Source organism: Dendrobates tinctorius, unplaced genomic scaffold, assembly GCF_039654945.1.
Source record: "Dendrobates tinctorius isolate UK_male_01 unplaced genomic scaffold, ASM3965494v1 ptg000058l, whole genome shotgun sequence".
In the NCBI taxonomy this organism is placed as follows: Eukaryota; Metazoa; Chordata; class Amphibia; order Anura; family Dendrobatidae; genus Dendrobates; species Dendrobates tinctorius.
The window spans coordinates 8,651,717-8,667,993 of NW_027361726.1; the positions used below are offsets into that span (position 1 = coordinate 8,651,717).

The window sequence follows — 16,277 nt, forward strand, 5'->3', positions numbered from 1 at the left end:
ACTGCCCCATTGTACAACAATATTACTACTACAATACTGCCCCTATGTACAAGAATATAACTACTATTATACTGATCCTATATACAGAAATATAACTGCTATAATACTGCTCTTATGTACAAGAATATAACTACTATAATACAGCTCCTATGTACAAGAATATAACTACTATAATACAGCTCCTATGTACAAGAATATAACTACTATAATACTGACCCTATGTACAAGATATAACTACTATAATACTGTCCCTATATACAAGAATATAACTGCTATAATACTGCTCCTATGTACAAGAATTTAACTACTATAATACTGCTCCTATGTACAAGAATATAACTACTATAATACTACTTCATTTGCACAAGAGTATAACTATTATAATGCTGCTCCCTATGTACAAGAATATAACTACTATAATACTGCTCCTATGTACAAGAATATAACTACTCTAATACTGTCCCTTATGTACAAGAATATAACTACTATAATACTGACCCTTATGTACAAGAATATAACTATTATAATACTGCTCCTATGTACAAGAAAATAGCTACTATAATACTGCTCCCTATGTACAAGAATATATATACTATAATACTTCCCCTATGTACAAGAATATACTTTAATACTGCTCCCTATATACAACAATATAACTACTATAATACTACCTCCTTTGTGCAAGAATATAACTACTATAATGCTGCTCCCTATGTACAAGAATATACTGTAACTATTATAATACTGCCCCTTTGTACAAGAATATTACTACTACAATACTGCCCCTATGTACAAGATTATAACTACTATTATACTGATCCTATATACAGAAATATAACTGCTATAATACTGCTCTTATGTACAAGAATATAACTACTATAATAAAGCTCCTATGTACAAGAATATAGCTACTATAATACTGCTCCCTATGTACAAGAATATATATACTATAATACTTCCCCTATGTACAAGAATATACTATAATACTGCTCCCTAGGTACAAGAATATAACTATTTTAATACTGCTCCCTATGTACAACAATATAACTACTATAATACTACCTCCTTTGTGCAAGAATATAACTACTATAATACTGCCGCCTATGTACAATAATATAACTATTATTATACTGCCCTCTATGTACAAGAATATAACTACTATAATACTGCCCCTATGTACAATAATATAACTACTATAATACTGCTCCTATGTACAGGAATATAACTACTATAATACTGCTCCTATGTACAAGAATATAACTACTATAATACTGCCCCTATGTACAAGAATATAACTACTATAATCCTGCCCCTTATGTACAACAATATAACTACTATAATACTTCCTCCTTTGTGCAAGAATATAACTACTATAATGCTGCTCCCTATGTACAAGAATATAACTATTATAATACTGCCCCTTTGTACAAGAATATTACTACTACAATACTGCCCCTATGTACAAGAATATAACTACTATTATACTGATCCTATATACAGAAATATAACTGCTATAATGCTGCTCTTAGGTACAAGAATATAACTACTATAATACTGCCCCTGTGTACAAGAATATAACTACTATAATACAGCTCGTATGTACAAGAGTATAACTACTATAATACTGCCCACATGTACAAGAATATAACTACTACAATTCCTCTCAGTATGGAAGGTGTAAGATAGATCTGGTCTGTGTCGGATAATGTCCACTCACTTTTACTGCCAGATGATCCTCCCAGTCATTGGTGAGACTCTTGTAGAACTCTCCATATTCATCATTAGTGATGTCATCGGGGTTGCGGGTCCAGATTGGTTTGGTTTTATTCAGTTCTTCTTGGTTAATGTATTTTTCTTTGATCTTTTTTGTCTTCTTTCTCTTTCCATCATTCTTGCTGTCTTCTTCGTCGTCGGATCCTACATCTTCAATCTTGGGTTTTTCTTCTCGACTCTCTTCTTCCTTGATTTCTGTGACTTGTTCTTCAGTTTCGTCATCACTGATTTCCTTCTCACGATGCTTTTCAACCTGTTCGATAAGGAAACCCTGTATGAAGCTTTTATAGAATTTCACAATTCAACTGCTGGTATGACATAGTAATAACAGGCTACTGATAAGTTAGTGCCATAGACCATGAATGTGTGCGACTGTCATGACACTCAATGGAAAACCAGGTGTTAGGAGTCAGGTTCCTGCGTCTGCTCTGCAGGAATCCAGATCCTTAGATTCTGCAGTCTCTTGCTCTTTATCTACCGCAGAGGAGATTGCCTTTCAGCAAATCTCTCCAAGGGCTAAGTCCCTCTGTCCTCCTACTGAGCATGCTCATGAGACGGTTTCCCATTGGAGATCGGGAGTCATGTGCTAAGGTCCTGCTCCAGATCTTATTGGTCCATCTCGGAGATCTGGAAGCTTCCGGAAGGTCCCGGCTGCTATAAAAAGTGCGCATGGCCGTTCCGCCATGCGCTAGTATAGACTATACTGCTATGTGTGAATGGTGACGGATGTATGGTTCTGGTGACTGACTTATTATGAAACCCCTTCCCTCTGATATTACGCATGTGGTTAGTGAATTAGTTCATTAGTCTGCCCCAGTCTGTGGCAAGCCTTAGGCCACTGTGCACACCGCAGCTCTGCGCAAGCGTCCGACATAGCGCCTGCTTTGTAGCTGTGTCGTCCAGCGGCAGTGTCCTGCGCCATGCTGTGGTTGCAGCCCTTCTTGGCGTTCACAGTAGCGACGCCGCACACACGGTAGGTCTAGAGGGACGCAGCCCCTCTGTCTTAGTTCCTGCTCCTGTGACCTTATACCGTGTGTGCATTTACCTGAGGCCTGTGACTCTAACAGGCTCAGCCTTTTTGTATGTTTTTGTTGCGGCGCCTCTGTATGTGAACAGAGCCCGCTCTGCGCACTTCGGGTGAAGTTGAACCCGTGCGCATTATATCGCCATATTGCTCGTCTGCCATTACTCAGCAGCGGTTGTAACACCTACTGCACGGTGGACCCCGAGCGCCGAACGCACTTTATTATTATTTTTATTTAGTGCGTTCCGCCATTCCTAACACCAGGACCTTCATTGTTGTGATCAAGTGGTGGCCTCCAGCAGTCACCCAGTGATTTTAGTACAACTGCTTTAAGCTACTTTGAAAAAGTTTCAAAATCAAGATTGCATGTCCTATATTGAGCGTCACCTCCTGCAATTTCTTGATGAAGCACATTGTCAGATTCACCGGATACCTGGCACATGTGCATCACCCAGCTGTGTGCATGCGCTTGACTGAATCTGCTGCCTTGAGAAGGACACTGTGTAATGCGCGTAGGCTAGGCTTCAATTGAGGCCGATGTTTATGATGTAGGAGACAATGATACAATGGGAGTGGTTCAACAATGGGAAACCTGATGACAAGTTTCCATTAAAGTTTGTTTTGCAAGTATAACTTCAAGGAACTAAGGTCAGTGCAAATCGATTTGCACGACCCACTCCATCGGCCACATCAACAGGAGCCCTGAGAACTGCTTCTTAACTGATGACATCCAAGGCTTTTCTTTTGATTCGCCAAAAGTGAAGCCAAGGATACCATCAGGTAAAAAGCAGTTTGCTGTGGTCACAGATTACTGACATGGCCAATGGACTGGGTGTGTGAAACTATTTGCAACAACTCTACAAGGAACCGTATACTTACATACAAAGTGATGGGGTAGCCAATAAACTGAGAATGTTTCTTCACGACTTCCTTGATCCTTTTTTCCTCCAAGTACTCAGTCTGATCTTCCTTTAAGTGTAGAATAATTTTCGTCCCACGGCCCAAGGACTCACCTGATAAAAAAAATGGTAGGTTGTTTATAGGGGAGAGAAGAGAGTATGTCAATAGAGCAGAGACTGGGCCGATAGGGGGGGAGATGGATGATAGAAAAGAAACTGGGCCGAAAGAACATAGCCTTTATTTAGAGTAGAGACTGTGCCGATGTAGCAGAGACTGTGCCGATATAGCAGAGACTGTGTCAATAGAGAGGAAACGGTGCTGACTGAGCAGAAAAGATACCAACTGAGGAGAGACAGTGCCGACCGACGGTGCAGAATGAATAGAAACAGTGCTGACGGTGAGGAGATTGTGCCATAGTAGTGGTGACTGTGCTAACGGAGCAGAGACTGTGTTAATGGAGCAGAGACTATGCCCACTGAAAGGAGACTGTGCAGACTGAGGGGAAATTGTGCTGACTGAGAGGAGGCTGTGCCAACAGAGCAGAGACTGTGCAGACTGAGAGGAGATTGTGCCGACAGAGTGGAGACTGTGCCGACAGAGCGGAGACTGTGCCGACTGAGAGGAGACTGTGCAGACTGTGAGGAGGCTGTGCCGACTGAGAGGAGACTGATCAGACTGAGAGGAGACTCTGCAGACAGAGCAGAGACTGTGCCGACAGAGTGGAAATTGTAACGATAGAATGGGGACGACATCAACACAGCAGAAATGGTAACGACTGAGCTGAGATTGTGCTGACAGAGTGAAAATGTGACAATAGAGCAGAGACTGTGGCGATAGAGCAGAGAATGTGCCCACAGAGTGGAGAGTGTGAAGATAAAGCAATGATTGTGATGATAGAGCGGAGTATGTGCCTATAGATTGAACTGTGCCAATAGATCAGGTACTGTGCTTATAGATTGGGGTCTGTGTCGATAGATCAGGGACTGTGCCGATAGCTTGAGGTCTGTGTCGATAGATCAGGGACTGTATTGATAGATTAGTAAATGTGCCGATAGATCTGGGACTGTGCCGATAGATCAGGGACAGTGTCGATAGATTGGGAACTGTCGATAGATCAGGGACTGTGCCCATAGATTGGGGACTGTGCCGATAGATGAGGGACTGTGCCAAAAGAGTGGAGACTGTGCCGACAGAGTGGAGACTGTGCCGATAAAACAAAGACTATGCCGAAAGAGTGCAAAATGTGCCAATAGCAGGGACTGTGCCGACAGAGCGGAGATTGTGCCGACAGAGCGGAGACTGTGCCGACAGAGCAGAGACTGTGCCGACAGAGCGGAGACTGTGCCGACAGAGCAAAGACTGTGCCGACTGAGCAGAGACTGTGCAGATAAAGCAGAGACTGTGCCAACAGAGCAGAGACTGTGCCGACAGAGCAGAGACTGTGCCGATAGATCAGAGACTGTGTTGACAGAGTGGAGCCAGAGTCGGCAGAGTTGAGATGGAATCGACAGAACAGAGACTGTGTTGATAGAGCAGAGACTGCACCAATAGAGTGGAGAATGTGTCGATAGAGTGAAAACTTTGCTGATAGAGTAGAGACGGTGCCAAAAGAATGGAGAACGTGCCGATAGAGCGGAGACTGTGCTGATAGGGCGGAGACTGTGCCGATTGCCCCGTTGCAGAGTAACTATGCATTTGTTGACTTACCGCTGTCAGTTTTAACAGTGAAGGATCCTCCGGCTGAGGACTCCCAGACATACTGCTCGTCATCATTGTGCTTGGTGATCACCGTCACCTTCTCAGCTACAAGGTAGGCCGAGTAGAAGCCGACACCAAACTGACCAATCATAGAAATATCCGCTCCGGCCTGCAGAGCCTCCATAAAGGCTTTGGTCCCAGACTTGGCGATGGTGCCCAGATTGTTGATGAGATCGGCTTTGGTCATGCCGATGCCAGTGTCAATAATAGTCAGGGTGCGATCCAGCTGGTTAGGGATCAGGTCAATCTTCAGCTCTTTTCCAGAATCCAGTTTATTTGGCTCGGTGAGACTCTCATAGCGGATTTTATCCAGAGCCTGAAATATGTAATATACCAAGTTCAGATTGGGATCAACAAGACATTGACACTATGGAGATATGCATGTGACTGGTGACATCTATGGATGGTTGACAAATGTAGACCACAGTAGAAGGAGCGCTCTCATAACAGGAGGTGGTGGTGCATTCATGATGCTCTTACCAGGGTCTAATTGAACCCAATGTAGAAGGTTCTTAGGTTTGCAGAGCTTGGACTTACATCAGATGAGTTGGAGATGATTTCTCGTAGGAAGATCTCTTTGTTGGAATAGAAGGTGTTGATGATCAGAGACATCAGCTGAGCGATCTCAGCCTGGAAGGCGAAGGTCTCTACCTCTTCCTCCATTATCTTGGCTTCCTCGGGGATCCTGGAGAATGCAAATGTATAATGTGAGATTGTAGTCCTCAACCTCTTGGGAAACCGCAGACGACCAGATGATTTCCTCATAAATGACTGTAAAAAACTAATGTGATGATTAAAGAGGTTGTCTAGGAGTAAGATATTGATTACGTATCCTATCGGATTTGTGGGGGTCTAATCCGGGACACCCCAATGATCATCTGATAGCTGGTCCTACAGTGCTGAAGAATATATAATATATGCAGTCAGGACAGCATAGCTCTGTACACTGGTAGTGGTGTTTCTTGGCACAAAATCAAGTTATCCTCTATGCATGGGAACTGGTCGGACCCCCAGCAAACCAAACAATGGGGCTCTGCAGCTGCATCCTAAATTCAGAGGTGAGCATACAGAGCTCCACTCCATTGTCTATAGGACCGATGGAAATAGCCAAACGCTGTGTGCTGCCCCGTGGACAATGAGGGGAGAGGAGGCGGTGCATTCATATCTCTGTCCCATTCAGAATGGAGCCCCATTTTGGACTTTCAAAGCCTTTATCTCGGGATTGCTGAAGCCCCAGCAGTCAGAACCAGAGTGACCACCAAGTTAATTGATTTTTTGGAGATAAGCCTTTAATTGCTGTGCGGTATTGGCGACATTCACTACACCTTGTACAGAGCTGTGCTGTTTCGGCTTTGTACACCGTGCTCTTCCTTCGGCCACAGCTGACAGCTGATTGGTAGGGGTGTCAGATGTTGGACCCTCATTGATCTGATATTGGTGAACTATCCTGATACATATTGATACATGTAAACTAGATAATTATATAAGTTTCCATTATGCGATTACTAGGCATCATTCCCCTGTACCTGATACGTGTGTCCTCTCCTGATCTGTAGCCGATATTTACGTGTGCAGGTTGGTTCCCCTTTTCTGGATGCCGTAACTCGGAGCGGATTCCTCTTCTAGCCTCGTGTCTTTGCTGTGTAACATTGGCTATTGGGCTATGTCAAGCGTCTCCTCTGCCGTCCTCAGTGTCTCAGCTGCTCTTTATACCATGGGATGCCACATTCTGGAAGGAACGAGAAGCAGATGCTTCCAGACTCACAGGGTATAAGGTGTCAGGACTAAATGGGATATGGGAGGGCGTCATCTGCTCTGCAAAATAGTGAGCTTTTATTTATATCTACTTCTATGTCTGATGTGCTGCAGGGCGGCAGACTATCTGCCATGTGCGCCATAGGGGAGAATTAGTGCTTAGGGGGGACGAGAGGCTGTATAATTTATGCATAATCTTAGGGACACAGTTACAGGATTTTGACAATAAGATCTTACATTTGCTAATTTGCAACAGATATTATCAATATATCAGTCTGCCGTGTAGGACAATGCTCAACAGAAATTTTTTTTTTAGAAAGTTTGGACATATAAAAAAAATAGGATTCTAAAGCTGAAATTGTAACAGCAACATAAATAACATTTTTTAAATAAATATGTATAGTAGTTATAGAATAATACCACCATATCAGGATAAAATATTAACACAATCTCACGATTAAGCATTAACGCCATACTGGGTCGCCCTCCTGTCCCAGGGCGGTGGGGTACTTGGTACCGGGCCAGTGTCAGGGGGAAAGTATCACGGCAGTTGTGACCCGGTCCGTGGCCCTGGGCGCCCAATGTCAATAGTGGTGTGTGGTTAATGGAATTGAATAGTTCGTGACGCCACCTGTGGTGTTCGGCAAGGGAGATGTTAAGCCGACGCTGCAGACAGATCCTCTGGGACAGATGGTGGGATGCAGCAATGGTGGTATAGCCCTCCACAGGCAGGGCTGTTGTCCCAGGGCAGTGTAGATGTGGGGACACCTTGATGGTGTAGTGTCCGGCGCAGGGAATGTAGCAGTGCTGGCGGACGCAAGAAGGAATGGAGGACACCAGGGCTTGCAGTTTCAACTCTTTACTCACAGTTCTTGGTAACCACTGGTGCCCGCTTCCATGCCGTGTCCTCCGGGGCAGAGACTCAATCAACCTCCCGGGCAAGTTAGGCTTCTCCTCTCCAGCACTCCGCCAGCATGTACCTTTCCTGAACGACTCCTTTTAGTGTGAAGAGCTCCAGTACCGTGGTACTCTGAAGTTCCTCGTGTCAGATGTTCCTAACAACTCTCCTTGTACAGCAGACAGCTGTAGCCTACTTCGGGGACTCCCTTCTCCTGAGTCCCGGCTCCCTATACAGATGCTGTTGTGCCCCAAGTCTTGGATGGGAGTAATGCATTTACAGCCAACTACTCCACCGGTGTCTGCTGCAGAACCATAAGTGTCCAAACAACCTCGGGGACTGGGCCCCGGCCTTGTGCTGAGAACCTATAGGCAGGGTTCCTCTTCCAACCCACAACTCCTCTCTGTTCTCCTACTCCTTCTTTCCGCGCTGTTCCTTCTCTCTCTTATGGAAGCTTAGGTTGCAGTTCTACGTCTCTCTCCTTCTGTTCCTTTCCTAGGGAGCTCGTTCCACTAAGACCAGTCCTCGGCCTCGCCTGACTGACTGTCTTCCTCTGCCTTGAGCTCCCCTCAGGCTCCCAGCTCCCAGCACATCTCGTATTACGAAGCAAGGACCCACGAAAGGTGCTCTGCTATCCTCTAAGCATGGAGCCGCAACCTGGCCCATTGCTGAACTATCCTGTGTGTGGGTGCAGGTGTTGGAGCGAGGAAAGGAGTTCCCAACTTACCTAGGCGGTGGAGCACTACACCTTAGGAGAAGGTGCAGTACCTCTGTGGCGACTGAGCCTCAGGGGCGCCACATACCCCCCCGTTAAACACAGCACGTCCGCGGGCTGCAAGACAGCAAGGTAGACAGCAAAGAAACATACAAAAATTTTGTAATGCATAACAAACTTTTCTTATACTAATCTTCCTAGTATAGGAGGTACTCATCTTGAACGTTACAAGCAATTCTATCTTAAATCCTATCTAAAAAATTTTTTAATTCTAAGTGCAATTCTCAATTCAAAGTGCTATTCTCTGTTACACATTTTTCTCTCATTTTCCTTCTCTAGTACACATTTATTTTTCTACTTTCACTGTCTCTTCTAGACGCAAGATGCTGACCGCAAGTACCTGGTCCGTCACCTGTCTACTTTCAATTCTTTATTCACATCACTCATCTCTAGATCAGACATTCCTAATTCTTCTAAAAAAGCCATTTCTCAGTTACTAATACTCTTATAAAACACATTATCAAATACTTCACAGTAAAATGTTCAACAGTTATTCTTGTAAGGTGCTGGACACCACTCCCAGCCGGGATTTCTTGCAGTGTCCTCTGAGGTAGACATCATCTTCGAAAAGTGTCCATGCAAAAACATTATCTTCGCAAAGTGTCTTTTTATGTAAAACCAAGAGAGGGCACCTAAAGAGGTGCAACTATTTACAATAAAAGTTTTTGGATCACTCCAAGTTCATGATCGCTAGTTCAAAATTGAAGAACGCTGCCAATCAAAACAGGGCAACAAAAGTGCTACCAGAAAAACATGATAACAAAAATAGAAAAATAGAGAAAGGCACAACTGGTGCAAACAAACCCTCCTGGGTAACGAGAGTTACATTTTTAGTGCTGGTCCCCTCCTGGGGTTCTGGAAGCTGAACTGGAACTGCTACCAGATTCAAAGTAGTCGTTGGCAATCTTTAAGTACTCCTCTTCCCAAGGGGTCAAGCCAGGGATCTTTGGTCTGGGCTGCCGCACTGGAGCTGATGCAAGAACAGCCTGGTTCCTGGAAGCAGGTACCTGAACAGTCTGGGTGGCAACAGTGCGTGGAGGAGCAGCAACTGGTCGCTTCGGCTTGTACCTCTCAATCAACTCTTCTGGGATACTCCGTACATTCAGGGCATACCACCCCCTGAGCCCCTCATGCCGGGTGAATGTCACATACTCCCCAGGCTGCAGGTCTCTGTCAGGATGTCCCTTTCTCAGATGTGGCTCAACATCCCTCCGGTTGAAGAACAAGTCACTATTTCGCTTGGGGTCCGCAATAAATCCAAAACCCCTCTACTTGTTCACATTCAGCACTTGCCCCCATCCAGCTGCATCCCGGGGGCCATAATGACCTGCACGGGCCCTCTCCTTCCGGGCCAGATCCGGGCCCAGCACAGCCTTCTTTCTCTGCTCTCTCTCCCGGTATTCCGCTGACGGCTGTCGGATGGTGGCCCGGCCTCCTGCCCAGTTCTCTTCATCCTCCCTCTCTTCCCGGGACCCGCTCTCACCCACAGGACTAGCATCCCGGTCCCAGAAAAGATCCAGTACGACCTGGCCAGCCGCTGCAACTGCAGTGCACCCCGGGGCCTTCCCAGATGGAGGGACATCCGACGCACCTGGGGCCTCCTGGCGGTGCGGCCTCTGATCCGGTGCAGGCTGGACCACTGGGATGGTCGGTGCGGGTGGCGGCGGTGGTGAGGCCGGTGGCGACTCTGGGTCCGCGGGGGCCTCGGTCGGGACCTGCTCAGCCGCAACAGGTCCGGGCGGGATCACGGTCTCAGCTCCAGGGTCCTCCAGTGACTTCTTCGGGCAAGCGGCACTCAGCCGCACGGACAGCGTGGAAGTGAAAATCAATGCTGCCAGGGAACAGTCCGGTGCAGCAGTAGTAGGTACCGGTGGAGCAGGTACCGCAGGCATAGGCCTCTCTGTGACGCGCTGCCGTCTCAGCTGCTCCAAGGCCTCCTGCCTCAGCCGCAGACGGGTGGTCAATTCAGCAATTTCATCTTCTAACTGCTGGAGGTTCATTCCGGAGCTCGGGTTGGAGCCGTCAGCAGTGGCGCCAGGGAGATCCGTTTCCCCGCGCTCCGCAGGCCTCCTTCCCTCACTCTCCAAAATGGCGTTCTGGCGTTCTTCTTCCTGCCTCGGCCCCTTTCCCGCCACTGGCTTCTTCTGCCCCTCCTTCCGGGGGCGGCGTCTTCTTCCAGCGCCTCCATACCAAGCCAGTATACGAACCCCTCGGGGGGTGGGCCATGTCGCTGTCACACAATAACTCAGGCAGGGAATGCCCAATACTCTTTGTGGTCTTTTCCTAGGACCTCCCATCTCTTCACGCCCTTCTTCTCCGCGCCAGCGGCCATCTGTAATGTCCATTTTACAGTCTATTAAAGCAGGTCTTCTGCACATTTTCAAAAGTATAAAGTCTCACAAATTTCAGGCGCACAGAACCCGATGGCATCGGGTCTCGTCATCCTGTTCATGACGCCAAAATTGGGTCGCCCTCCTGTCCCCGGGCGGTGGGGTTCTCGGTACCGGGCCGGTGTCAGGGGGAAAGTATCACGGCAGCTGTGACCCGGTGCGTGGCCCTGGGCACCCAATGTCAATGGTGGTGTGTGGTTAATGGAATTGAATAGTTCGTGACGCCACCTGTGGTGTTCGGCAAGGGAGATGTTAAGCCGACGCTGCAGACAAATCCTCTGGGACAGATGGTGGGATGCAGCAATGGTGGTATAGCCCTCCACATGCAGGGCTGTTGTCCCAGGGCAGTGTAGATGTGGGGACACCTTGATGGTATAGTGTCCGGCGCAGGGAATGTAGCAGTGCTGGCGGACGCAAGAAGGAATGGAGGACACCAGGGCTTGCAGTTTCAACACTTTACTCACAGTTCTTGGTAACCACTGGTGCCCGCTTCCATGCCGTGTCCTCCAGGGCAAAGACTCAATCAACCTCCTGGGCAAGTTAGGCTTCTCCTCTCCAACACTCCGCCAACATGTACCTTTCCTGAACGACTCCTCTATTGCGCCTTTTAGTGTGAAGAGCTTCAGTACCGTGGTACTCTGAAGTTCCTCCTGTCAGATGTTCCTAACAACTCTCCTTGTACAGCAGACAGCTGTAGCCTACTTTTGGGACACCCTTCTCCTGAGACCCGGCTCCCTATACAGATGCTGTTGTGCCCCAAGTCTTGGATGGGAGTAATGCATTTACAGTCAACTACTCCACCGGTGTCTGCTGCAGAACCATAAGTGTCCAAACAACTTCGGGGACCGGGCACCAGGCCTTGCGCTGAGAACCTATAGGCAGGGTTCCTCTTCCAACCCACAACTCCTCTCTGTTCTCCTACTCCTTCGTTCCGCGCTGTTCCTTCTCTCTCTTATGGAAGCTTAGGTTGCAGTTCTACGTCTCTCTCCTTCTGTTCCATTCCTATGGAGCTCATTCCACTAAGACCAGTCCTCAGCCTCGCCTGACTGTCTTCCTCCGCCTTGAGCTCCCCTCAGGCTGACCTCCTAACTGATCTGCTCCTCAGACTGACCTCCAATTCTCAACTTTCCCACTCTTTTATATCTAACTCCACCCACCTCCCAGCACATCTCGTGTTACGAAGCAAGGACCCACGAAAGGTGCTCTGCTATCCTCTAAGCATGGAGCCGCAACCTGGCCCATTGCTGAACTATCCTGTGTGTGGGTGCAGGTGTTGGAGCGAGGAAAGGAGTTCCCAACTTACCTAGGCGGTGGGGCACTACACATTAGGGGAAGGTGCAGTACCTCTATGGCGACTGAGCCTCAGGGGCGCCACAATACCACAACCAAATATTACCACCATTCACTGCTTAAGTGATACCGCCATACTAAGACCAAATATTACCACCGTTTAATGCGTAAGTAATACCGCCATCCACTAATTCAGCGACAACACAATACAAAGTCCAATATTACCAATGATATCTGCAAGCAGATTCGGAAATGCAGTAATGCAGGAATTGCAGAACAATGCTGCACAAAAATAATATTTAATTTTTAACAAAAGGATGAAATCTCTTCGCAGAAAGTTCATAAACTTTCAACAAGAATCAAGGGAGGTAAAGAGTTAACTTGACAGTCTAATATTTAAACGACACTTATCGTAGTCTTCTCTGATCTTCATCTGCATACAGTCTGATGGGAGTTGGAGTACTGGCAACGGCCGGCGTGTTGTCCTCAGATGGATCCCAAACAAAATCACGGTCCAGCTTCTGGTGGCAACAGGTGGTCACCGGTTTTGCCCGCTGAGCCCTTAGTCCATAAATCTGTGCAGCCAAAGTGGGGATCGCTACAAGAGTCTCTGTCCTACACGGGTGCTGCTGCACGTCTATCAGAAATGGGGAACACACCTCATGCTCCTGCACCTGGCCCCAGCTCCTCTGCGCAAGCACTGCACTCTGCTTAGCCGGGAGCAAAGCGCTCTGCACAAACACTGTCTCACCGGAGCGTTCACGCAAGTACTGCCGGGGCACAGCTCCGCACTGACTCTCTCGCTGCAGAGCATGCTGCACACCTGCCTCCGCTCTCACCGCTGGCGGGAAACTCTTAGCTCTTTCCGCCGCTTCCTGCTCACTGCCCGGCTTAGCAGCACCCCTTATCCCCGTGTCATGGGAACTGTCTGGTCCTCCATTCTTTCTCCCCGGCAACACTGGATGCAGCCCCGACAGTTCCAGACCCGGGACAATGCAGGCACTTGCAGCCCAGTCTTCCTCCTTACACTCCCACTCACCTTTAACTCGCCATTCCATTGACGAGAGTTCTTTCATCAAGCGTTCACACTCTTCCATTTCTTGAATAATTCGCTGCCAAATAAACTGGTCGTACAGCGTAGTTCAGGTTGAGTGGTAGAAGACGGGAGCATATCTTGATCCGATGAATCAGCTGCCTCTGGGGTTTCAGGCCCACGCACTTCTCAGGAGGTGGACTATCTAAGTTGGAGAACAAAGCGAGTGTCTCTTCCTCATCGCAGTCGAGAACCGTTGGGGGTGAGCGTTTCGGTGGTGTCTGGCACTCTCTCTCCTTCTTCAAGACCCTGTGACAAGCAAGGACGCAACATGCTACTGTGGACTATTCGGGTAGTCGCTCCTTTCTCCCGTTCGGGTTGAACTTCATACACTGGACCATCGGATCCAACTTGGCGTTTCACCCGATACGGGTTTTTTTCCCATCAATGCGCCAACTTCCCCCAGGGCTGCTTGTCTTGGACCAACACTCGATCTCCAACCTTGAGAGCTGTCCCACGAATAGGTGTCATTTCATGGTGTTAGAGTTCCTGAAACTAGTCTGAACCAGCTGGTGAAGAGTCTGCAGCCGATGTCGATGTTCTCGGACCCAGGAAGACACCCCCGTCCGTGGATAGTCATCTTCCGGATCCAACTCCAGCTCTGTAATTTCCCGTCCCTTTCGCCCCAACAGCAGGGTATACGGAGTGTATCCTGCCATACTGTGCCCTCGGTTGTTGTATACCCAGACCAATTCAGCCACGTACTCAGGCCACCGTATTTTCCGATCTTCCTCCAATGCCCGGAGCATCTGAATCAGCATGCGATTGAAGTGTTCACAGGCTCCATTCTCCTGAGGATGATAGGGCATTGTCCTTGTCTTCTCAATCCGGTACGGACGATGTAACTTCTTCATCACTCGACCTTGAAAACAAGCGCCTTGGTCAGAATGGATCCTCTTCGGGCAACCATACACCCGGGTAAAGTCTTGGCATATAGCCTGCGTCACTGACTCAGCAGTCTGATCCCGAGTTGGAGTCACCACAGCAAACTTGGTAAAGTGGTCAGTAATCACCAGACAATGTTCATACCCGAGATGAGCTGGGCCCACAGTCAAGTAGTTTATCATTAACAACTCTAAGGGGGCAGAAGTCACAATGGTGTGCGTTGGGGCTCTCTGCTCCGGAGGTTTGGCTAGTTCACAGCTCCGACATCGTTGACAGGCCTCCTCTACTGCAGTCTTCAATTGGGGGTGATATACCAGCTTCTGTATCTACTGGAATGTCTTCTCCGGACCAAAGTGAGCCCCTCTCTCATGGGCCTCTGTAGCCACTACACAGATCAACTTTTCTGGTAGCATCACTTGCCAGGTGACCCCAACTCCCACACCAACTGCACTTTTCTATACAGCAAGCTGTCCTCCTACTGGAGTCTCTCCCACTGCCTTAGAATCTGCAGAGTCCCGGGGACAGAGCGCATCTTTCACACCGGCTGGGAAGTCGCTTCAGAGCCACCCACTGTCTCAACTGGGCAAGTTCCTTATCTTCTTGCTGGAGTTGCACCCAGTCATCCCTAGTTCGTCCCAGCACCTGTTCTCCAGACGACTCTCCGATCTGTCCCTGTGTCGTCACCAATGATCTAGCGAGGTCACGAAAACCAGGAATCTCTTCTGCCTTTAACTTTTCATCTCTGTCGTGTCTAGGCCGCTCATGGGTTACTCTCGACAGAGCATCAACATGTGTGTGTTCTTGGCTCCGGCCCGATACGTGATCTTTTGCTTATACTTCGCGATGCGGGCCACCCATCATTGCTCCAAGGCCCACAATTTTGCATTCTCCAGGTGGGCTAGGGGATTGTTATCGGTGCGCGCCAGGACCTCGGACCCGACAAGTATTCTTCGAACTTTTCGGTCATCGCCCACACTAACGCCAGCAATTCCAATTTGAATGAGCTGTAATTGTCCGGGTTCCGTTCCGAGTCATGGAGAGATCGGCTCGCATTGGCAATCACTCATTCCTTTCCTTCCTGCATTTGTGATAGCACGGCCCCCAAACCATGTAGACTTCCATCGGAGTGAAGAATGAAGGGCTGTGAGAAGTCTGCATAGGCAAGTATTGGGTCCTCAGTCAAGGCCAACTTCAAGGCTTGGAAAGCTTCTTCCTGGCTACCTTTCCATTGGATAGTCTGATTCTTTGAACCCGACGGCACTCCCTTTAGTAGTTCTAGCAGCAGATTAGCGATGTGGGTGAAATTCTTCATGAACCTTCGGTAGTACCCAGTAAGCCCCAGAAAGGTCTGAATCTCTTTCACTGTCTTCAGGGTGGGCCATTCTTGTACCGCTGCTATCTTCTCACGTGCAGGTCTCACTCCTTCAGCAGATACGATGTGCCCCAGACACTCCATTTGCATACGGAAAAGGTGACATTTTTGGGGCTTCACTTTCAGGCCGTGCTTCTGTAGTCGACTCAACACTTCCTACAGCCGCCGTAGGTGCTCTTCAAAGGTGGCTGCATAGACAATGATATCGTCCAGGTAGATAAGTGTTGATTCGAAGTTCAGATCCAGTTCAAACAATTTTGTTTTTTGCAACAGCTATTTCAGTTTCATATATCTAATAACTGATGGACTCAGTTATATTTATGGATTCAAATTAGGTTTATTTTACTAACAGAAAATGTGCAAT

The 16,277-nt window shown here is 47.8% G+C and overlaps 1 protein-coding gene across 1 annotated transcript in view; it reads right to left on the minus strand.

Annotated features, from left to right (window-relative positions):
* LOC141092215 (heat shock protein HSP 90-alpha-like) overlaps positions 1–8,246 on the minus strand; it is a 49,654-nt gene extending 41,408 nt beyond the window's left edge. Inside the window, exons 1-5 of the mRNA XM_073578233.1 lie at positions 8,232–8,246; positions 5,993–6,130; positions 5,405–5,771; positions 3,677–3,810; positions 1,718–2,026 (exon numbers count right to left, since the gene is read on the minus strand). Coding sequence (XP_073434334.1) covers positions 1,718–2,026; positions 3,677–3,810; positions 5,405–5,771; positions 5,993–6,118 — 936 coding nt within the window. The 5' untranslated portion in view covers positions 6,119–6,130; positions 8,232–8,246. The remainder of the gene's footprint in view (positions 1–1,717; positions 2,027–3,676; positions 3,811–5,404; positions 5,772–5,992; positions 6,131–8,231) is intronic.
* Positions 8,247–16,277: the final 8,031 nt, after the last annotated feature.